Here is a 25,461-nt window from a genome sequence, read left to right on the forward strand (position 1 = left end):
CAAATGATGTACCTAAGGCTATGACCATTTGGATCCTCGTTGTTGAATTAAGTTGGCAAAAAAGAGTAAAAATAAATAGTGGTCTCATTGCAAATTTAAATTGAGCAACATAAATACTAGGTAACATAATAATTTTAATTACAGGAACGTTATAATAGGAACAGTAAATTAGTTAAGTAATAATTTAATTAATTGAGGATTCCTATTATAAAGGCAGGTAGAGTGGAGCTGCTCGCTTTTATAGATTTTTGAATCCCAGGGAAACTGATATGAAAAAAAAATAACTGGCCATCTCAAGCATGCAGCATTACAACATTTAACGTATTCCATCTACACGGATTAAGACACAGTTTGATGCAAGTGCGGAAAATATTTCAATTCAAGTAGGCTTGTCCTTCACAAGACTCGGGAAGAGTTAAAGAAGAGTGAGCAACTGTATTTGAATAATACTCAACCTCATGGATAGGTTTGAGCGGATAAAATTGCGAACTGTAGTTTAATAATCATATTTTATTGACACAGCATTAAACCTATATCTACGCTAGACAGGTCATCAAAATAGGTTGCTATTCGCTAGGTAATGGATGGCCGATTTCAGCGTGCAAAATGTTGAAGCAATTTCTTGGATCGTTGCCGCTGCAGTGTCCAGTAGCTGATGACAAAATGTTATTATGTAAAGCATCAAATTTACAAAGTAAAGGCCTCGCTACTAATTGAGTATGTAGGCAGTATTTAACTTAATACAATAAAAAGTTACTAAAGCATGCCAAGTCAGTAACATACTGCATATTATGCTTGTTAACGTAGGCACACTTCTTTTCATGGTCACCATCAGTATATTAATGTCCCACTGGTAAGTACTGGTTCATAGAAGAAAGTGTTTTAGTGTATAAACCCACCACGCTACGCACTTGTGGATATTCGGATTTTACCTATAACTGTCACAATATGTTAAGATGATCGCACAAATCTGAAAATCGATGGCAGCAAAATATGAAGCATACTAATTGCAATATTGAAATGCATACGTCTTATTAAAATGTCAGTCAAAATCAAGGCGGAAATAAATTCAAATTCAAATTCAAATTCATTTATTTCAAGTAGGCCTACTTTATAAGCACTTTTGAAACGTCAAGTATGCATGTTTGTGTGACTCTACCACCGGTTCGGAAAGCAGATTCTACCGAGAAGAGCCGGCAAGAAACTCAGTAGTTGCTCTTTTCCAACATCAACATTTACAATCATTTTGCTATCTTGCGGGAGATGAGAGCGAGGCTGGCTGCTTCCATTCTACCTTGTCATTGAGGAATTCATCAAATGTATAGTAACCTCGCTGTACTAGATGCGTTTTTACACATTTTTTAAATGTATGCATTGGTAGGTCAAGAATTTCCTTATATTACAACCAAATATTCGGCCCTATTTTTTTATTAGCGAACCTGCAAAAAGTTTGACACAGGAGTGACAGTTTGACAAAGATCTGAACGATGAAGTAAGGATTATAATCAGGATCGATGGTTTAAACCTTTTACTCCGTTATGATACTGACAATTAACTAACAGAAAACCTAACGCCTTACAATTTTTGATCCCACCTCTTAATCGAACCCAGGAACTCGTGATCGGAAGTCCAACATGCTATAGACTAGACCAGAGGTGCACATCTGGTTTTCAAAATGATTATTTAGAATGTTTTATTTAAAATTTTGGTCAATTTGTAGTTTAAAAGAATTTAAAAATCAAAGAAAGGTCCCTCTTAATGAAATGAACATTACATAGAAATAAACCTTTGGGATTAAACCGTTTAATAGATATCGAGTAGAATTTGGGGAAAATTCTCATTTAAACTAAGGATATTTTTTTGTTTTTCCTCAATTATTTACATTTGGCAAATAAAGATGGCCGTGTTATATTCGTTGAATATTACATGGACCAATCTTTGAATCCCAAATTACAACGGAAACATTAAAATAGTTTTTTTTATGTTTGGCAAAAAAGGTACAATGTTATATTTCCAATCCTTCATTCTTACATCGCAACTGCATTATGAAAACTAGATTCCTTCTTAGATAGGTATTAAAACAAATAATGAATTCATTGTGCAACGATGTGTATTACAGCGTAGATACAAATATATAACCATCTCAGATGCATTTCCAAATCAGTAATTATCTTATAGTCTCTTGGTATCTTCAGATCACTCCACCTTGTGGTTATTGTAAGTAAGTATATCAAATAATAAAAGCACAACATATCTTGCATCATATTCAAGTTTAGTTTTATTCATAACATTATGAAATGTAAAAATTCAGTTCTTTTATTAAAATATCAGAACAATAGATGACATTAAGAAGCAGGATTATGCTGCCTTTAATCCTAATTGATAATACGAAGTACAAACAACGATGATATAGTAAAATAAAAGAAATATATTATTTATCTTTCAAGATCTCTTCATTTTCGCTAAAATACTTGTCTTTCGCAGTCTTAAACAGGGCACCACTCAAGCTGGTCCCTGTCTCCCTAACCATGAAGCTGAGTAAACTATTAGGATCCGACAGCAATACATGCGGGTGATCGAACTCAGCCACCTCTCCTCTGTTCATGACAAGAATACGATCTGAGTCCATGATGGTGTTGAGGCGATGCGCTATGGTTAATACTGTGCACGATGCAAACTGCCGACGAATGGTAGTTTGGATTAAGCTGTCAGTCCTGTAAAAAGTAAAGAAAATGTATACGTCAGGTATGTTTAAGAGTACAAATATTATGGCAGTGCTCCGTAGATTTTCTAATTCCCGTTTTCAGATAGAAGTTTTCCCTATTGGCACGAATACTAAACCCTATAAATGGGTTATTATTGATTTTATAATCTCGCTGCAGCTTTGAATGGGTCGAAGATTTTTTTTGAGATATAACGGTACGTACGTACTTCGCAGGCGATTATGGTCAAGTATATTCGCGTAAGTTTTGCACGAGTTTCTTTCTATACCATAAAAAATATCGTCCGTTATATGTTACACACACACATATTACTTATATCATCAATTGTATATTTTCAATTTAATGAAATGTTTTGACACATACTGGGTATATTCGGATTATCAAAGTGCAAAATACGACCTAACGAATAAGAAAACAAAATAAATTCAATGTTATATTACAAAATTGAATGCCTGTTTCGGAATCGCAATCTTTTTCATTTAAGTTCACATCAATCGGTATTTTTTTTAAGGTAATAACACTTAGTGCTTATTTTAACCAACGTGCTTAAATTGAAAAACAAACTGCTTCATTAAATGCTTATCATTTAAACGCCCATCTCCAGCAGTGACAGTGTGTGTGGACGTAGCTTTGAAACGTTAGATTGTGGCGATTTGCGCGCAAAAGACCTGCGACAGATTGCCTGATAAAACCGACTTCATTGTAAAGGTCCCCACCTTTACAATGAAGTCGGTTTTATACTTTTTCAAAATTCTTTATACAAAGATGTACTTACTGGGGGTCTACGTTAGCTGTCGCCTCGTCCATCACGAGAATTTTATTGGAGCGGAGTACTGCACGCGCGAGGCAGACCAACTGACGCTGTCCTGCGGAGAAATTGGCTCCGCCTTCCGAGACATTGTAATCGAGTGACGTCACTGCGTCTTTTAGTTCTACCTAATGAAAATAAAAATCTTTTTTGTATAGACAACCGTATATTGAGAAAAGGCTTAGCTCAAGCCTTTTCAAGCTACATAAAATTATGCAATGACGCGGAGGAAATCGTTTGGCGCAGCCAGTCTTTATAAAAATACCCAAGTAGCTGTTTATTCATAAATATAATACACCACACCCACACTCGACATACTATCTTTCAAGAAACATAATAGAAAATAAATAAAAAGTTACACAAACAGAAGGCTAGCTTTGTTAATTTAGGTATACCTACTTAAATACTAGGCAAAACTTTTCAAGAGGTTTTTTTTTATCTACTTACTTGTTCTAAAGCTCTCCAAATTTCATCATCACTATAGTGATCAAATGGATCCAAGTTGTAACGCAGTGTTGCAGAAAACAGTATGGGATCTTGAGGAATAATAGATATCTTGGATCTCAATAGCTAAAAATGATAAAAATGTCTTAAATAGTCTATGTTTACACATACCAAAGCCCACGATTGGGCATTAGAATACTCTATGATCATAATTCCAAACAGGCTTACCTTCTTAGGTATACCAATGGTTTCAACACCATCAATCTTTATACTTCCTTCGACAATCGACAATCTGAAGAGAGCCGAAATCAGTGAAGATTTTCCAGCTCCTGTCCTTCCTACAATGCCAACCTATAATAAAATTGAGCCGTTAGATTAAAGATATTACTGGTCTCACATAGTCGAAATTCGACAGTATTTCATTGTGCATTTTGAAGGTAACCAATATTTAAAAAATCTTTTGGAAACAAACTCTATACGGCTTGCCTGTATAAACGTTAACTATTATTATTATTTTTTTAACTGTATTTTTAACACGAATTATATATTGGTAGATAAATATTAGCTTTCTACTCTCTTTTCCATAAATATTTAGAATCACACACCTCATGAGCGCATTATGCTTTAAAAATGGGTTCAACTTTCATCATCATCTTGACAACCAATGGACTGCTGGATGTTTTGTAGGGAGTTTCGAATACTACGGTTTAGTGCCGCTTGGATATAGCGACTCCTTGTTACTCGTTTGATGTCATCTGTCCACTTCGTTGGGTTTTACCAACAAAACGTGGTCGCTTCACGTATTAATAGTATTATATTAATTTAGGCTTTCAGCAGCTATCAAAATAAATAATGAAAACTGCCTGAAGTTGACAGGGACAAATTTTTGCAGACATGCCATTTGAATATCATCATTAACTAGATGACCCGTTAAACTTCGTACCACCAATTCCCATACAAAGTTAGTTTTGCGAGGCAAGCGCACGGAAATTTTTATATAACTAGAGGTCAGTGTAAATACACCGACCCGCAACCTCAGTCCGAGCGGCTATATTGTATGAGAATCTTGTAGGCGACTAGCACCCAGTTACAGCGAGTGTTGTCTAGCCACTATTCGCGATTTGCCGCCGGTTCGCCGTCACGTATGAGCTCGGTAATTTCGACAGTTATTAAATTCTAACAATTTTTTCCAACTTGTAACCAGATATGGCAGAGGTGATACTCGTAGCTTAGTGGTTAGGACTGTGGCTTTATGTTCGGCAGACCGAGCACGTACCTCTAATTTTTCAATGTTATGTGCGTTAATGTCATTTTCTTTAACGGTGAAGGAAAACGTCGTGAGGAAACCTGCATACCTGAGAGTTCTCAATAATGTTCTCAAAGGCGTGTGAAGTCTTCCAATGCGCACATGGCCAGTTTTGTGGACTACGGCCGAGACCTTTTTCATTGCAGAATGATACCCTTGCCCTGTAGTGGGCCGTTAAGGGGTTTGTATGATGATAAGCCAGATATGATGTCACCGAGGCCGCTGTACCAAAAACAAATCAGGGTGTATCGTCGGGTCAGCGGCTTCGTTGTGGAGACACTGACCTCTATTTATACAAAAATGAATTTCCGTGTCTCGTTAAAAATTGCAATATGGCTGGGCAAATTTTTTTCTTTCTGTGTCAAATACTAAGAGCTGCTAAGTTACAAAATAAATTATCATTCTCATACAGGCAGCATAAGTGTCTGACCTGCGAGGTGGGCAAACTCCAGGGTGCGTCAATTATTATCAGATTATACTATAAAAAAGTATGTATACCTTCCATCCACTTTGTATTGTAAAGTTTAAATTTTTGAGAACCGGAGGATCTTCTGCACCATACTTGAGACTGACGTTTTCGAATTGCACCTGCCCATCGGATGGCCAGCTCTGCGGTGGGCGAGTATCTACACGTAAAAAAAAAAAACAAAAATTATTAGCAATCCCAAACATTCAATTACGTACTATTACCATTAATGGGTAATATTATTTACTAGAAGCAGTAGCCTAGTGGGTAAGGCATCGGATTTCTTTTCATGGAGACCGAGTTCCACCCGCCACACACTACTAGACTTTTCGGAGTTATTTGCGTTTTTAATTTAAAATTTAAATATAACTTTAAACGGTAAAGGTGTTAACATCAAATTCAAATTGAAATTCAAATTCAAAATTTCTTTATTCATGTTGGCCTATCACAGGCACTTATGAAGCGTTCATACATATTTGTTTACATAATTGTAACGGGATGGTGATAAATTCGTTCGCCAACTTAAATCTAAAGCTACGAGGGTTCCAAACGCGCCCTGGTCTAAGAAGAGCCCACAACAAACTTAGCCGGGTAATCGTGAGGAAACCTGCGTGCCTGAGAGTTCTCCTCCTTCATGTTCTCAAAGGCAGCGTGTGAAGTCTATCAATCCGCACTTGGACAGCGTGGTACACTACGATCTCTCGGGTCTACGGGTCTCCTCGCAAAGAGAAGGGTTATCTCTTTGCGAGGAGACCCGCGCCCTGTACTGGGCCGGTTATGGGTTGATGTAATATACTAAGTTAAGCATAAGGACCATTTCTAACTCAATGGCAACAAACTCGACTTCTTAAAATACCATCCTAAATACCAAGGTATTTAGTTATTGTTGATTCTCTTTGAGCAGAGACTGAATTCTTTGCCACGTCGCACCGATATTTATACAAAACTAGCGTACCCAGCCAGCTTCGCCGGGCTATTTAAACAATAAACTTACATCATTAAATTTTTATTTTATGTTTCATAATATATTATATAATTTATTTCTCTCCGTATTCATTCTCATCTATTTTCTTTTCTTCTAACCCAACAATAGAATATCATCATAGTAAATAAAAGCTGTATTTGACAGTTCAAAAATAGGAGTGCTCCGATCGTCACCAAACTTTACACGATTACTCGCCAGGTCAATCCGGAGATTCCCTGAAAGTTTCATTGAAATCGGTCCATCCGTTTCGGAGCCTATACGGAACATACCCACACACTTTCTCTTTTATATATATATATATATATATATATATATACCTATATAGATAGATAGCCAAATAAAAACACTAACTACCTTAATAGTAAAATTGGCAGTAGACGTACTATTTTATTAGAAGTACTTCTAGGTACTTTTTACTATAAGTACAAACATTTGTATTCTTAATATCATTCGATAAATTAATTATCTGCAGTGGATATAGCTTTACACATCCTTCTTCTAATAAGAGAGATTGCGGCCCTAGGCGACGAACTCTTGACTCATAAGTACGGTGACTTACGTAAGGTGTTAGTGCAGATAATGACCGTGAATGTCAAAATCGATTATATAAAGTCAGTCACCCGCCCACACGTTTCGTCAAAGTTGCTTATAAACCAATGCATTAGACTGATATTAATGAATACCTAACGTTGTATGTGACTGATGTGAATATGTATAATTTCTAATTGTGTATTTTTTCGCTATGTTGTATGTTCCCTATATTATCAATTAACATACAAAATATCATAGATACTTTTTGTATCAATTCGCGCAAATATTATAATCCCGAAAATATATCTGCCAATTTTGTTAATGCATTTTCCAATTTTTCCATCTGCATAAAATGTATTCGCGAGCTGAGATGCCTATTAAAGAAATGTAGGTCACAACAAATTGAGCCAAGTGTGTTTCTTTACTTGCACTAAACATTTTGTAAATAGAAAAAAATAGCAATTGATAAAATTAATCAAAAATGCTAGTGGTACCTGTGGAAATAGTTCTCCTTCCGAATGAAAAAAGATTGACGCAAATCGTCAGATTTACATTAACATAAAATTCGGTAACCTGTAGCTTTTTTGCAAAAGGTCAATAAGGATGAATTCATTAATTACTTAATGCATTTGACAAATAAGTAAATATAATAGTAAAACAACTAGAACTCTGCGTATTCAATTCACGGCAAGAATAATAATTTTAAATGAACATGTGAGATGGTGATAACAAAAAATAACACTCGGCCAAGTTGGTTTTCTGCTTAGACTAGGGCGCTTTTGGAACCCTCGTAGCTTTAGTCTTAAGTTTATAAATTTGCTTATCGCCATTATCTCACTACCATGTACACATTTGTCATGTAAGTATCATCTATAGGCCGGGCCTACTTGAATACAGATATTATTGTCTTAAAGTTATAATTTTAACTTTTTTGACTTCCTAAGTATTTCCTATTTTTAACATAAAGTACTTATTTTTACCTACAAAAAAATCCACAAGGACATATATCTAAATAGCATAGTTAAGTCACAACAGCATCTATTGTTCTCTAAAATTTAATAAGTTGCCGGTAGAAACAAAAGCTCGTTACATTCGTATCATAGTGTGTAATAAAACAAGGCGTTACCAATCACACTCACCTCCAGTTTCCATGTTTTCCTCAGCAGGAAGTCTTGAATACTCGAGCACTCTTTCAACAGAAGTCATTTGAGCGAGTAATTCTGCAGTGACTCTCGCCGCCATTTGCAAAATCATGGTGAGTGCCAAAGACTGGCTTACGGCTAGGCCCACGCTGCCCACCTCGACCAAACCCCCTAAAAATTAACAATTTAACATTCTTATTAATGAAATGAAATGAAAATGAAATGAAAATTTATTTCTTCACATAAAACAATAGCAGATGAGGCGGAGAACTTCGGTTAAGCTCAAAACCTGTGCCAGAAGATCTCGCTCTTCCATTACAAAACACATTTTTATTTCAATTTATTTATTACTGACATGCGAGTAAAACTTTAATTATTATCGTTATTATGAGTGTTCTTTTGTCAAGCCTGTTAGTTTGTCCCTCTTTTACGCAGCAACGGAATAACGGAGTGACGTGTTTCATTTGCATAGACCGGAGGGTAACATAAGCTGATTTGTATACCGTAAAAATGTACGGTCCCTATGGAATTATTTTTTTCGCATTTTAAGCGCAATTTTTTTATTACCATACGGACCAAGCAGATGACCCTTCTGATGTTTAGAGGAAGTACATCGCCTATAGACAGAGCAACACTTCGCAGGGCATGCAAGGAATACGTCCTACAAAATGCCACTCTGTGCCCATCAACTTGAAGCGTAGATGTTGAGCATGTAACTATACCTAATTACACCGATAACCACACTCTAAAGTTCGTTTCTCAGTAATAATAATAATAATAAGTGTATGTGGTTCCTATCGTTATCTCTACCACAGGGATTATTCCCAATAATCATCTACATAACTTAAAAATAATAGGTCTGGAAGAATCTCTGTACATCGGTTTGTAAAAAGCTGCCATTTTAAATACATGTAGAATAGTAAGAAAATTTTAATTATAATCTTAAATGCTTTTAATTCAGGTCATATGACAAAAATGACAAAAATTAAAACAAAAAATACTGTGAAAATAATAGAAAAAAAATTAAAAACAATAGTAAAATTTAATATTAAAATAAATCAACAAGTCAACAAGACAATGCTGCTTTGCGGCAGAAGTAGTAGCTCAAGAGCTTCTTATGACAGACCTCTTTCGGTGAAGTACCTTGCGTACTTCTGCCTCAAAGCAGCATTGTCTTGTTGACTTGGATGTCGCCTTCTCCGGGCATTGGTTGAAACAACATCGCATTGCGAATCGGAAACAAAAATTTTTTTTTTAGTATTAATTATTTTATTTATTAGTTTTTGAAATTTTGTTATTGTAGTTGGATATTTATTTTAATATTAAATTTTACTATTGTTTTTAATTTTTTTTCTATTATTTTCACAGTAGTAATAACTACTAAGTTATATAACTTTGTCATGAATTCATTGAAAGACTGAGAAATTTCGGTACTGCGGTATCCTATTCTTGGTGATTTATTGCAGATATAAACTTATAAAGGCGAAAGTAAGTTTGTTGGTTCTTCTTTTTTGCAGGTACTTTTACATTATTTACAAAATAGAAAATGCGGGCGAAATCGGAAACAATCCAATGTAATTCAAATAGATTAAAAATAAATAATTTGTTTTGTAAATCGAACTCACCGAAATCAATAAAAATAAAAACGGCCAATATGATTCCAAGATATATGAGACATAATACATCCAAGTATAAACCAAAACATGAGGAACCTCCTAAAAACGTGTAAAAAGCGCTCGTATTGATGTCCTGAAAGGTTAGTGCAAAAAATTAAAATTGCAGTTTTTCAGCTGAAAAAAAATTGTTCAAGTAGTTAGTAGTTTTTGTACCTGAGCATCATCAAACATCCTAAGCAACCTGTATTGAGAATTAGAACTTCTAACTGTAGACAATCCAGCAATAGTTGAATTAATCATACCAAATACAGGACTTTTAGCTAAAAGGAAAATCAATATATATATCAATACTACAAGAAACTATTCTGACGACATAACAAATTTATTTTAACGAATCTTTCAGGTAAATAAACTGTAACTGTTAATTGAGATAAACTTATTATTATTATTATTATTAAAATATATACAGTACACACCATGAAGAGTCATAGATATTTACTTTGTGTAAACCACGTATAACTCATTTGTATGTATAACTAGCGATAATTGCAAAGTATGTGAACACTTTATCCCAATGCCCAACTCCATATCTGTTCAGCGGTTAAAGAGTTCATTGGTACCAAATGAATTAACATTGGAGAGAGCTATACTCTGAGTATCTCTAAGCGATACAATGTTAATTAAGATGTACTTATAATTAAGATGTTCTCAATTTAGAGTTTATCGCTAACCGCTAAAGTGGCAATGGGAGAAACACGTAACGCGTAGGACCGATAGACGTTGGGGTCCCAAGGTGCTGGAGTGACGTCCCCGCAGTGAAAAGTGACAGACATGTGGACAGATGACATCACCCGCAGGACAATGGAGTGCGGAAATTCTTATTAAATACCATAGGTCCAGTCCATTAGTGGATATCTATCCGTTTAAATTATGGAAATTAACGAACATACAAGACTATGGGTTTTTCAAAGTGGAATTCCTCCGAAACTTTCCTTTATCAAGTGTAAGATAAAATGCATACGTACTGGTACTTTCCAATCTCTTCACAGCCTGTGCAGCATTTAAAAACCATTTAAGTAGAAAAACAAAGATAACTAATAATATTGCAGTCGGTATTAATGTCCAAGGAAGTGCTAGTGCATTCAATACCAGCACACTCGCTACGAATAAGTACATTTGTAATGACTCTAATATACTACGTGGTAAAATTTCATCCATAGCGCCCATATCCTTGGAAAATCTATTAAGTACGCGACCTATAAAAAGAAACATAAACGTATTAGTTAGGTAAATATGTTATATTATATGCTTATCTAAAATCTTTAAGTTATCATTCAGTCTATAACTAAATTGTTATAATTCTTAATTCCTAAGAAAATAAATGTCTTACATTTATTTTCTTAGGAATTAAGAATTATTAGTATTTTAGAAATTCAAATTAAGAATGAATGTATGAATACACTTTGTTATAAAACACAAAAAAAAAATAAGGAAACACTAATAAAGTAAAAAAAAACATTTTGCCGGCCCGTTTAACACATGTAGTAATATTACTAGAAACTAAAGTAAAGTAGGTGCGATGCTAAGTGACATACCGGAATAAAAACACTTGTAGAAGGCTTTTTACCGAATAAATTTATCCTTGTCGGTTTATTGACCCAGTCAATTTCGGCATAATTATATATGACGGGCAGAAATGATTTATAAACCTTTACAGGTTCTTGCCACAGAACTAATTCTAACTGCCAGTTTTCTGTTCCTCTTTGAAGGAGGTCTTACTGTACTACTACATTCCAGTCATAACAACGAAAGTCATGGTGCTAGCAATTAAAAATTAGTTTTTTTTTATTGGTTATTAACATCTTGTGCTTGACCGCAATCTTACCAGAAGGAAAGTGTAGCTGTCTAAGTCTAGATGATGCCTATTTCCATTCGTTTTAAAGAAAGGTTGTAAAGAATTAGGAAACACAGAACACGGGAGGGAGTTCCCAAACCCCAGCCATGTGTAGGTATAAGAAAAGAAGATTCAAATCGCCTAGCAACGTAAGTACAACTTACCTGAGGGGTTGGTATTGAAAAACCGCATTACGGCTGCAATCAAATTCGTAAACATCACGTCATGAAGGTTTTGCGAGGCACGCATCGTCATCATAACAAAACCAGCTATTCGTACGTGGGTCATGATTATTATGAAAAGCACCGCACCACCAAAAATCCAAAGGTACTGCCCTGTGGTTAAATGTCCCATTTTTGTGCCCAAACTCGTATCTGTGAAATTATTTATGAGAAGGAATACTTAGAGAAATTTTTTTTTAGTTAAAATTTTAGTTATTTTATTTATTTATACTCTATATTTGTACACCACAAAAAGAAAAAAATTGACACAACAATAGGAAACTTGGCTACGCAAGAGGCGGCCTTATCGCTTAGTAGCTATCTATTCCAGTCAACCTTAGAGTTAGGAAAACCAAGAGATACCGATTGTTAGGGTGTATTAATATTACACACATACTTACGAATAACTACACACTAATACTTATCCAGATTACACATATCAAATAATATAATAAATATAAATTAAAAAAATTAGAAACTAATATAACATACTATGCTATTTCGCCAACAAACTGATAAACCAGTCTGGCGAGATTTTTTTTTTGTTAAATTTGTGCATCTTCTGATAAAAATTAATTATAAAAAAAAATAGAGTGATCGCTAACCCGTCTGTCCAGCGTTGTGATTATGGGAAAAACCTTCCGTTGGGAGAGGCCTTTAGCCTAGCCGTGGACTGTTATAGGCTATTGATTGATAATATTTAATGAAAAGCAGTTACAGCCCAGGACGAAGTTCGATCCCGGGCACACATCTCCAACTTTATGGAGTTATGGACGTTTTAAGCAATTGAAGTGAAGGAAAATAGCGTGGGGAAACCCTACACGCCTCAGAGTTCTCATAATGCTCTCAAGGGCGCTTCAAGGCTACCAATCGACACTTGGCCAACGCGAAGCTTTGTAACTTACGGCCTAAATTCTTAATTTTCTTAGGGTTTAGTTAGTGGGCCACTAATTGATTGTTGATGATGCTGATGACACTCAATTACATAAAAATAATGTTTAATTTGAAACTTACCAGGGTATACATCAGGTGGTAGTGACTGCTCGTACTTGTCAACTTCATTCGTCCTAAATCAGAATAAATTAATTTGCATGAAAAATTAAAAATTAAAACTACACGTAGATACTCGTACCTAACAATTATTATTTACTTTATACTTTTTTTTTCTTTATATTAACGTTAAACCTACAAGTTACCATAAGTCCTCCCATAATTAATCATAATGAGTACACAATATATTGTGCGGACTTAATTTCTTATACTCACAATTAAGTCTCTGTTCGTCAACATTAAATCTTTGATATATCTAATGAAATGAATCAAAATTCTCACCAATAACTCAGCCAGTAGTCTGAAAACGTCGCTCCAAACTGAGTAACTAATACTGCAAATATAGCCAAAAATACAATAAGCCACGAATTTACAGACTCTAAATAACGCTTTATGACCCCCCACTCCAGGTTCCCTTTAGCCCTTTCCTCTGCAGCCTGAACTTGTGCCTTTTCTTCTGCCGGGTTTTCGGTACTTCTGACCGATACTTTCGATACCGCATGTTGTAATATTGGTTTGTTATCCTACAATAAAATTGGTTGTCATAAAATCAATTATTGGAGTAGCTAGTATACTAAACATGTTTCAATATTAAAGAATAAGTGTATCCAATGAAAATTCTTGTCAGAAAATATTGCATTTATATTTATTTTGTTAAGTCATTTGTCTCAACTTCTACCAAAGAGTTGACACGATTCCGCATTACGCAAATATCTAAACTAAATTGACAGGTCATAAAGACCATGCTCTCCTTTTAACACTTAACACCCTGGAAAAGTATATTAACATTTAAAAAATGCCAATAAAGTTTTGGTTTCGGTATATTAATATGTGCAACGTTCGTTATCTACACTCAAGCTACTGCCAAATGTATATTAAATTTAATTTAAAGGGCGGTGTGATAAAGCTACAAACAATACAGGTAATTTCTCTACCATCCGTAGTTATAGCTTTCCAAACCAGACTTGCTTGACACCTCTTCTATCCCTAAGTCATATAGTTTTCACAACAAGACTTGCTAGTACTTGACTAGTCGTTAACTAGTAGTAGACAATACAGTATAAACAAGCTATTTAGGTGATGTGATTTTATGTATTCGAACTTATAGATACTTACAGCACAATCGTTTAAGGCAAATGTGCTACTAAACTACTTAATATACCTTTTCAGTTTTTCTGTCTTCATGACTTTCGTCTGAAACTAACGACGAGAATTCCACTTCCGATTTTACCAAGTCGTCATATGAGCCCATATTTTTTATTGAACCCTATAAACAGAAAATTTAAAAAAGCAAAAAAAATCAACGCTTCATTCATTTATGTTCGGGGCCTTTTTATTGCCAAAGTTCTCTATTATCACAACCTTTACCAACAGCCTGGAGTTCACGTGTTTAAGTCATTAACGTTACATGGCGATCTTATGGGCGCACCCTATTTAAAAATCCATTACCTTGGAATATAAAAAAGGCTGAATCACACACGTGAATTTTCGTCGTATTATGCCCAAACGGTTTTTAAACCTTAGTTCAAGGAATCATTTTGTTATAATAATATTTTATGTTAATACTCACTTCTTTCAGAACAACAATGAAATCCGCAGACTTGAGGAAGTGTACTTGATGCGTAACAAGGACTCTCGTCCGTCCGCTTAAATACTCCTGTATACATCTTTCAAATAATAGCCTCCCGACATTCGCGTCAACCGCCGATAATGGGTCATCTAATAAGTATATGTCTGCCTGTAATATTTAAACGTATATTTTCGTCAATAAAGTCTCAACTGATCGCTGACTAATAGTGCCACAAACATGTGTATACACATGCATATGGCATGTGGCAATTTCAATTGGGACGAAAATCAAACGGTAAATTTTTTTGGACGGCAAGTCAAATTTCTCGTCTCGTGTGGATATGTCAAACATACGAGTAGCTCTCCCCACCGTACCGTCATTAATGTACCGGTTCTATTTTACCAAAACCATTAAACATTATTTATTTATTATCTAAAAGTGCTACAAAGCTAGGCTCCTTCCCGGTTTTCATTAATAGATGGGTAAACGGACGTACAAAAATTCAAATTCCATAACCCCTAGTTAGTTCTACTGTGAATAAAATACACCCGTGACCCTAGACTAGACTTTTTTGGGACTGCGCAAGCGGATATCATAATGACTATTGGATTAATAAAGTATTTACTTAGATACTAATTCATTCCGAAGGGAATGTTTGTCATGATTTTTTGTAGCCGTTTTTGTCTCCCGAGACCTATTTAGTCTTAAGTATACACAGTAAAAAAACACAGTCACAGTCAAAGCTGTTTAAAAATGCGTTTTAAAAACTATAACTTGTATCAAAAATTGACAACAGACTACTTGCCAACTTTAATACGGAGCATAAGCATTTAATTTTGTCGAAGTTCACCGCGTTGCACCTGTCATCACAGTTTGGGACCACAGCCGGTCTCACATCGCTCATATTGACTTTCATGAACTTCATATTATATATGCTACACTAACATTCTGGCTAACGTTATTTGCTTGACCAAAATAGGTTAGAAGCTGGGTTTTTTTTTGTTGCAAAATTGTTTCTTTTTCGGATTACGTATTTATTTATTTACGCAAAGCTACCGGCACTAAAGTGTTAAACTACACTTATTTAATAACGCCATCTCACACTTTGATGAATTACACCCAATAGCATCATGAAAGTACCTCGAGATTTAAGAGAAGGCATTCATAAGAATTGGACACCTCTATAAAGATAAACTTAAGAAGCAAACCCTAAATGGAAAACTTTATTTTAACCGTTGCTCCTTTAAATACATTTGATATATCTCTCAATCAGATAAGATTGCTTAACTTTAATCCAGCAATTAAATCTACTGAAAATTGTGCTTTCAGAATCCATATTTTGCAGTGGCAAAGAAAACGCATCCCAAATAGCAAGTATCGTATATATCTGAGGAACAGTAATTGTTAAAAATGGACGTGAATTTCAGTACTTCTCTATAGACAGCTCGAGCTAAGTTAATTCTAGCTTTTTGTCCCCCTGATAATGATACGCCACGCTCTCCCACCAGCGAAAGATCGCCGTATGGAAATTGCTTGAAATCTGGCGTCAAACAGCACACGCGACACACCTAAAACAAACAACATAAAAACAATAGTCAGCTAAGTACAATTATGACAGGAGTAGTAAAACTTTTTGTAGCAGAGCTCATCCGGGCCAGTACTACTGCCATAATTATTTCTTAGCCACATGAGAATTAGCACCGACGCCCCAAGTTGATGGACACAGGCCGGCACGTTGCAGATCGTGTTCCTTGCATCTCCTGCGAAATGTTGCTCTGTTTATGGCGATGGTTTCCACTTACTTTCGGGCGACCCATCTGCTTGGTACGTCGATTATTTATTAAACCGTGATCTCAGCCGTTTCCTAATAAGCCCGGAAGGATTTATGCTATTATAGTATAACTTAATAACGTACGCTTCAAAATGCATAATGAACCCAAATGCAACTGCGGGGCACAGTTAGAAATAAAATATTTACCTCCTTGTACCTCTCTACTTCATAAGGCAGTCCAAAGAGTATGTTGTCACGCACAGTCGAGGGGAATAGCCATGACTCTTGGCAGGCATATGACAAGCTCCCTTTTACATTTAAGTTGCCGCTACTGAGGGGCAGTTCACGAAGAAGTACTTGAAGTAAGGAAGACTAGAAAATAAAAATAAACTGATAAGGTTTTTACATTTTCTAAAAATTTCAATTATATGATGTAGGGAAACATCGATTGTTTTTCGAATAACCTAGGACGATTGCATAGGAACAGTAATTTAACACTTACACCTGAAGTAAATAAATAATCAATCTATTTAAAAATTCAGCTACACCTATCGACAGGGAAAGGTACTCTTACTACTAAATTAAATCTTAGATCTGAATATATTGGATTACATTAAGTGGCGTGCACTTCATAAATGCACAGAAGCACTGCCTAGCCTAAAAAAATATTCCTCGATAAGGAAATGACTTTGAGGATGTTTCTATTTTCTGACAAGTTTCTAAATTATGCCTAACCTGGTCCAAAACTTTAGCAAGCCACTGATTAAAATCATTATTATATCAGACTTAAAACAGTTTTGGACAAACTGTAACCATCCGAGCTAGGCATAGATATTAAATAAGTATCAATTACCCTATAAAACCTAACTATATAAGGTATTTCTGTTCTTACCTAACAGTACCAAACTTAAGAAAGGAATCCTATCAAATGAAAACACAAGGAAGCGAAAATATTTCTTAGCTTCCATTACCAAAATTCTCTTCTTTGCAATCTTTCTATAGGTTTCACTCAAACACTCGATATGGTCAATTATCTTGCAAACATATACAAAACACTGAGCAAAACCACACTACAGAGTAACTGGTGCACAAACTATCAGGTAAATGTGCTACATAAGACGCCATAAATGCCCTCAGTCCCACTATAGAATAGGTAATAGCACCTACATATGTCCTCACACATTTTTAGAGAACCGATTCGTGATTCAACAATACGATTCTCCGTATTTTTTTTGGCGGTGTTACAACTTCACCTGTAAGTCAGTGGCCTTACTACGCTCGCATAAAGCAGTAGGTATGTATACCTTTAATATTTAAACCGACGTTAAAATAATAGTGCTTTAAGTTTTTGAATAGTAGTAAGCACAGCTCATTTTCATAATTTTAGGGCCCAAACTAACTTGGGCTGAGATCTATTAAGCTTACTTTAAGTTTGCTTACACAAATTTAGTGTTTATGTAACACACATAAGTTTGCTCGTTTTGACGCTTAAAAGATATTTGCCTAAGTGATCTGCTTGTAAGCATGTTCTAAAATCCATTTTTTAAAAATGGTGAATGATTTTTATAGTAAAATTAACGCATCCTGCGCGTTAATTTTTCTAGCGTGTGGCTAGCATTCATAGCAATATCATAATATATAGTGAACAACACCGGAGCATCCTCAGTCGTAACGAAACATACGTAAAGAGCACGTTTTGGAAAATTTGTTCGGTGTGGAGTATAAACATTGAAGGAAGTATTCATTATAACCATACACCTATTATTCTTGGATAGTAGCAAATGAAGCTTATGGTTCATTGTATATCATGGAATTCCGCGCAGTACATACTTTTTCTTTCTAAAGGGTATCTGTTTTTTCGATTCCGCAGGAACCGATTGTTTCCTGGGATATCCTTTAGGCTGTACACATCTCCAGGATAGAAGTTTAATACTTAATTACCAAATTGTATTGATACAATTTGTTATTTAAGTATAAAACTAGTATTGATACAATTTAATTAAAGGAATTAAAAGAAACAATCGGTTCGTGCGGTATTCTTAACAAACCGAAACAAACGCGAACGAAATTAGTTAATTTGAGATACTTGCCAAGCCAAAATATTGCTCATACTTACTTTTCCAGAACCAACAGACCCGACAATAGCACACAATTTGCCGTTCCGTATGTTCATTGTGATATCTTTAAGAGTCATTTCTTCATTTGATTTTGTCCAAGAAGCGCAGGCACCGGACAGCTCCACAACATATTCGCTCAATACTGGGGAACGGGGACCAACTTAAAAAAATAAAATACAACTATTAATTTTAATCTAATATAATGAAGTGATTTAGAGTTAACTGCCTTTTATCAGATGACCATAGGAAAACGTTTTTAACTTTTAAATTAATAACGGCAGAACCGACTTTGACTGGACTTTCTTAGGCAAGTAAACGATTATATATGGGAACTAATTTTTATTTTGGAAACCTACCTAAGGGGTTAATTATTGGGATGAAAGAATGTATTACAATCCGTTGTTTTCAAAATTTAGGGACATCAAAATTGCAAAGTCCAAGTAGGGACATCAGTTTTTGAAGTTTTAGCATAAACATCTTCATTGGGTTTAGTTAGTTTGATAGTTTAAAAAAAATATTCTTCTTGTAGTTATTCAAGACAACCCTCAAAAGTGTGACCGGATAAAAGTGTGTATGGGAAAGCGTATGAGAGAATGTGAGATTTGCGGTCAACCGCTGGTAAATAAACGTAGCTAACAGTAATATATAATAATAAATTGCAGTGCCTGAGTCTCATGAAGACTAATTAGGATTATCCAAGGAATACACACAGATAAACAATCGCACATACACACAAGGTAGTTAAACATAGTGAAGCACAAATGCTTATCGATAAGGTTAGTAGGTAAATAGGTTTAAAAGGATTGTTATTTGTTTGTACTTTAATAAATATTTTTTTTCACTTCGACCTCTCTGGTGTGGTGGTGGGTTCTGAGAATTACTTTTATACCAGGCCATTCTGGAAGGCGATATCAATGAGACAGAAATACAAAGATTAAATAAAAAAATATTTTGGGTTCCACAATAATAAACCTTACCACGATTTCAAAATATTACACGTACCAGAATCGCCTAGAAGTTCAATTATAAGTATAGATAACATAAATTATTTTGATATTACCAATCGAAGATCTGGAAAGCTTTTCCGTAGTAGAATATTTCCTCACCACTATGGAGTTTGTTGCTAATGTTGATGGTTTGCCATTAAATGTTACAGGAATTAGAGGTTCATTAGCACTTATCAATGATAAATCTTCCCTTTCATCTAAAAAAAAACATTTCAAGCTGAATTGTTTTAAGTTATTATTTTCGTAGGACTTATTTTGTGGCAAGAATATCTAAAATAGATACATCGGGAAGTCAACAGCGTAAAAGTGCGCAACGTATAAAGAGAATTGGAAACAGCGAAAAGTTTTTATTATAAGGAAAAACAAACCTTCAATGGTAAACTGAAATGAGAATTTAAAAATTAAAGCAATAACCGTCTACGGCCGTAACAAAATCGTTGCAATATTCAGGAACTATTTACCGTGTTAGTTTCATTATTTATCAAAAAAAACAAATCTTAAAGAAGCTCATTACATACATTAGATATTCATACTACTCACCCATTACAAGTACTTTCTGTATACGTCCTAAAGACACATTTAACTCAGATAAACTGGCTATAGCTAGCGGTAAAATAAACGTCAAATTTATCTGCACGATTCCTAAAAATACTTTGACTGGGTAAATCTGGAAAATATTTAAATAATTATATTATATCACATCCCAGATTCGTATCTAATCTTATTGACGATTCTATGCCACAAAACGGTTCCTCATCGTTTTCAAAATTTTATTGATCAGGAATATGTGGGTGTCTAAAGCGATGAAGTTCGTCGGACGAACGTAGGTAAAGTTGATATAAAGGATCACTCAGCTAAGCTAAACTTAAGTTTCTTCAGTAGACCTAAGCTTAAAGCTACATAATTAAACGATTCTTTGGTAGGTCTTATGCTTGCCTTCGCACATATTTATTCGAAATTCTGCAAAAGAGTTCTAGTCTATATCAACGCTTACTCGATATAATTACGTAATGTAAACAATAAACATACCAGATCAGCTCTTAGCAACGTCCCTGAGAGAATAATAGTCAACGATGTAATAAATAAAGTGCTTCTCTCAGCGTACATCATGAAACCCAAAAACACGCTGCGCACAAATATAGATTTCCTTAGGGCCGCTAGTTCGAAAGCTCTGACAATCTTCACAACTTTCTCAAAAGATTTTTCCCAGGCGTACATTTTAATCACCTGTAAGTAATATATCGTTAACGAAGTTTCGAAGTCACTTTTTCACTGAATGTGCTATAAAAAATTGATGTTGAAAGTATAGTATACGTAGTTCTACTATTCCCAGCGCCCTACTTAAAGTGATATGTCTTCCTGAACATCGTTCTTTTATTAAATATATCAGTTTTACCTGCAATACATTAAACACAGAAACGAATTATCTTATCTTCTGTATATAAATTAACCTTGTGACGAAGATGACCAAGATTTTTGTTTTTGTAATTCACCAGTAAGATCAGTGGGTTATAAAAAAAAACAAAGAATTTTATTGCTCTGGTTTATCGCTGAACTTCATGATATATCTAGGGTAACAACCACCACTCGAAACAAAGCACCGCAGGCGTTATTTAAAATTGAATTCAATATTGTTATGTTGAAACGTTAGCCTAAGAAAAGATCTTACCTGAATTCCATTGATAATTTCGCCCATCAACTTGATTCGCTTGTCGGTTCTTTGCGCAACTACTCGTCTTATTACAGCCGTGAGTTTCGTAAGAGCAGCTAAAAACATATCATAGTAATAATTTTAGCTCAGTTAAGTTAATGTTTTACTTCTGAGTGAAAGAAGAGTAAGCTCGATTTTTCTTTAATCTTTTAAATATTGCATAGAATCTCATTAAACAAAATAAAGTATGAAATAGCATAATAAATGGTTTGTCATCTATTACGCTTTATTTGCGCTAAGGTGAGGCTTCTGCGGAACTTTTACTTATAATCTATCATACAGAATCTAAAACTATAATATGACTGATTTAGCGAAAAGCCTTTTATACGATTCAAATAAGTGTATTACATTTTTAAAAAATAATCACAATCAAATTCAGAATCATTGGTTTTACCTTGTATCGGTAGTACTAAAATAATAACAGAGAAGAGACCAACAAATGGGGCATACCCTGCAGCGTCATACAGGAAGTATAATACAAACGTTAGCTGCAACGGCACTAGCCACAAGTAATGCAAAAACATAAATGCCATGTCAAAGCGAGCTACATCGTTTGACAATAAATTCACCAGTTTTCCAGCTGCAACTTCGCCAATAGATAACTGGCTCATACGGAGTACCTAAAACATATTAAATAATTTTAATTATCTTTTAAGCCAACTTCTAAAACATGAGGAAGATTTTCATGTAAATGCGGATTTTTAGGCGATTTTAGTTTATGTCTCCATCAGATCATTACCAATTACGACAACAATAATTTTTTGTACATTTCAAAGAAGTCGATTTTTACTGTCCAAGATTCTAACGAAGATCTATGTAGGTAGATAAAGATGAAACTTCACAGCAGCAACTCACTCGGAAACAATTTACAAACTCATATTAAGTACCTATTCTAAAAATCTAATGTATGAAAGCAGAAACCAAAGTCACATACATACCTTTCTGTATATTAGAGAAGAGCAAGCTATCTTCATTTTTAAACTGAATCGGTTAACAAACAAGCTATTATGGTGATGAGAAAAGGCACTAATAATATTTAGTACTAACATGCCGATAGCATAAAAACCAGCCTCTCTTCGGGTTATCGTATGAGCAGGATTAGCTGACCAATATGTCAATAGCTCGGAGAACAGTAATGGTTGTATAGTTCTGTCAAAAAAAACATCGTATTAGGTACCGAGTAATATCTCATTAGATCATATTACGATAATATGGAGTGATTTAATTACTTCTAAACAATGTTTTGTGTACAAAAGAACGCAAATATCTCGCAGTAACTTAACCCTTTATATATATTCGTACTTGAAAAGAATACATAGTACATACATAGTAGTATAGATAACAATAATAATTTATAACTTATTCATAAGTATATACCTACTGAAAAGTGTTTCCGATATATCTTTGGCTGCATTAGGGGTTATTTCATTAATTATTAAATGTCAATACACTTAAAAATAGCATCCACTGGAATTTAAAAATATAAATGGAAACGGCAATCCCCAAAGAAATAAAAATAACACTCTACTAAATTTTGTATTAAATTCCGTAAATGTATCACAAGAATAACTTAATAAAATTATAATATAATAAAAGTATATTTTTTAAAAACGTTAACGGTTTGTTTTTCTTTTCATACTGCCTTTGTTTTTAGTAATAGAGTTTAAGTAATTTGCACATGTTGGGATAACCAAGATAGGCTTTTAAGTACACATCCTCGTTAAATGAACTCTGGAATTACGTTTTCAACTTGAAACTCTTTAGAGACTCTGAAATTCGACCTGAACAAAATATGTATCGATGGTGAAACTTTTAATTACCACATTGGTATTGGCTAAATTCGCCAATCGTCGAATAGTGTCAAATAAATCATAAGCAGCGTTCATTACCGTTATTGTATTATGGTTTATCAACATTTTTCGACATATCCAATTATATGGAGCATGGAGTTTGAGGTAAATCGGGATGACGTAACCACGAGCCGTGTAAGTGGGACGAAATATCGTCAATTTTCAAATTATTATTGTGGTATATGTATTCCCGTTACTTCATTAAAAATTCGATCTCGTGGTGACATTTTTTGATGTTTGGTATTGTCGCAGTTGCAGCTTATGTATAATCCAACTAACAGGTAATGTTTATGACGATTGTGCTTTAGTAGTTAGTTAGTACTTTACTTTTAGTTTTAAACGTTTTAAAGTGATTCATCACAATAGTATGTAATTACCGTCGATATATTGTATTATTTTATTACCTTGCCGTAGCGTTTATCAAAAGAAGAATTGCTCCTGGCATGTACGACAACCAATAAGCTTTTATTAGTGCATTCCATAACGACGGCTTCCGATTCTTATGCATAGCTTTCTGGTATTCATCTAACCAGTATCTAAAAAATTACATCATAATGGTTTACGTCTATATGTTAGGTACGTTAGAACAATTGGTGTGGGGGTTATAAGGTGATGGAATTTAATCCTAGAACTTGAACACTGAGCATTAGTTGACCCCCACAAGGTGGATCATAGATTATATACACTTTATATGGCATCAAATAAGTCGCGGCGGCTCCCGCGACTTCACAGTGGTGGAAAAACAATGTAGAATTCAAGTACTTATGAACAGCAGTAGACGTACAAAGTTTGATACGAAATATGATCATTTGATTTTATGAAGTGATAATTTTAAGACATCTAGGCAAGGCATTTTAGTTTAGATAAACGATACGTGTTTTGCTGAGTGATAAGTCATAAATGCAAAATCATGTTCAGAACGACGCGAGGCGCTGTTGGTAGCAGATATATATCTGTCTTTAACCCTCTTAGTATCAATCTTTATGACGTCTAGATAAGATAAATCTAACTTTTAGCTCGGTTAGTGTTAGTACTTTTATTTTGGCAATATTTGAATTTTTTAGATTTAAAAGTTATTTCGTGTCAATTACGTGAATGTATAAAATTCAGAAGCAAAATTCAAATTTAGAGCTGTCTGAGAATAGCTCTGAAAATTCTGAATCATAGTTATGTGAAAACCCAGTTTAATAAAAATTGGGTTGTAACATTGGGTTCGCGTTAAATCTGATTATTTTTAATATGGTAAGCGCCATCAGGGAACTATCCGAATGTTTTAAAGTATTAAACAAGATGTCTTCTCTACTCACAGAAAAGATAGGTTTTTTTTTGCTTTAGTTTATTTTTTAATTATTCTGTTATGTAAATAGTGTAGATGGGTTATAGGCACCAATTAATAAATAAAAAAAGATTATTATTATTAATTACTTTGTATATAATGCTAAATATTCAAGACAACTCCTAGGCAACTTACAGCAAAAGTGTCGCTTTATGTCACATTGATTTTGATATTTTAAGGTTAGGGCGCAGAAGTTGTTCAATCGAGTGGTTCTTTTAATTATTTTACTTATTTAGTTTCCACCATTCAATTAGTTTTAGCTAATACTATTGAACAAGAGGTCATAAGGATAACATATGTAGTGAATTAGGGAAAATAAATTTAATTTTACATCAGGCAGATTTTTTCAAAAATAAAAATTATTCATACCTTTGAAGTTTCTCACCAAGTCTATCAGAGTCATACGGTTTATTTGGAATAATAAGGTCATCTTCTTCAACATCTCTCCTGTTTCCTTTAAAAAGCACAGGAAACACCCAGCATATAAATAATTTTGATATAACGTTCGGCTTGCTTCTTTTATTATTTTTATCACTATCGTCAATTTTTTGCTTTCCAATTCCTTCCATCTTTATTGAAGATCATCAATTAACATTTATATTTTAATATTATTACAAAACAGTACAGTGATATAGGTGCGTTCATTTATTTATCTTACACATTACTGCCTGTTAATCAACGAAGCGTATGATAACAATTTTAATCAATCTGATTTGATACACAATAATGTCTCATAAGCAATGAATAGATAGAAAAAATCGTTAACTTGAGCTAATCAACGCAAAATTCATATTTTACACGCTAGCATTTATTTAGAAATAGAGTCGAAATGATAAGTATCATCTGGCGATCATTTTCTCAATTTACGATATAAATATCCATCTACTTGATAACGGTATCGAAACTAAGTCGC

At 34.3% G+C, this 25,461-nt stretch overlaps 1 protein-coding gene across 1 annotated transcript in view; it reads right to left on the reverse strand.

Annotated features, from left to right (window-relative positions):
* Positions 1–2,373: 2,373 nt before the first annotated feature.
* LOC120623518 (multidrug resistance-associated protein 4-like) overlaps positions 2,374–25,461 on the reverse strand; it is a 46,473-nt gene continuing 23,385 nt past the window's right edge. The window contains exons 13-37 of the mRNA XM_039889569.1: positions 24,918–25,117; positions 23,617–23,748; positions 22,301–22,511; positions 21,757–21,982; positions 21,321–21,418; positions 20,681–20,878; positions 20,192–20,318; positions 19,705–19,848; positions 18,644–18,786; positions 16,735–16,899; positions 16,187–16,324; positions 14,757–14,924; positions 14,349–14,453; positions 13,469–13,710; positions 13,151–13,203; positions 12,080–12,289; positions 11,047–11,277; positions 10,235–10,341; positions 10,031–10,154; positions 8,403–8,576; positions 5,780–5,907; positions 4,204–4,326; positions 3,979–4,101; positions 3,499–3,659; positions 2,374–2,714 (exon numbers count right to left, since the gene is read on the reverse strand). Coding sequence (XP_039745503.1) covers positions 2,432–2,714; positions 3,499–3,659; positions 3,979–4,101; positions 4,204–4,326; positions 5,780–5,907; positions 8,403–8,576; positions 10,031–10,154; positions 10,235–10,341; positions 11,047–11,277; positions 12,080–12,289; positions 13,151–13,203; positions 13,469–13,710; positions 14,349–14,453; positions 14,757–14,924; positions 16,187–16,324; positions 16,735–16,899; positions 18,644–18,786; positions 19,705–19,848; positions 20,192–20,318; positions 20,681–20,878; positions 21,321–21,418; positions 21,757–21,982; positions 22,301–22,511; positions 23,617–23,748; positions 24,918–25,117 — 4,014 coding nt within the window. The 3' untranslated portion in view covers positions 2,374–2,431. The remainder of the gene's footprint in view (positions 2,715–3,498; positions 3,660–3,978; positions 4,102–4,203; positions 4,327–5,779; positions 5,908–8,402; positions 8,577–10,030; positions 10,155–10,234; positions 10,342–11,046; positions 11,278–12,079; positions 12,290–13,150; positions 13,204–13,468; positions 13,711–14,348; positions 14,454–14,756; positions 14,925–16,186; positions 16,325–16,734; positions 16,900–18,643; positions 18,787–19,704; positions 19,849–20,191; positions 20,319–20,680; positions 20,879–21,320; positions 21,419–21,756; positions 21,983–22,300; positions 22,512–23,616; positions 23,749–24,917; positions 25,118–25,461) is intronic.

Source organism: Pararge aegeria, chromosome 4 (genome assembly GCF_905163445.1).
Source record: "Pararge aegeria chromosome 4, ilParAegt1.1, whole genome shotgun sequence".
Taxonomy (NCBI): domain Eukaryota; kingdom Metazoa; phylum Arthropoda; class Insecta; order Lepidoptera; family Nymphalidae; genus Pararge; species Pararge aegeria.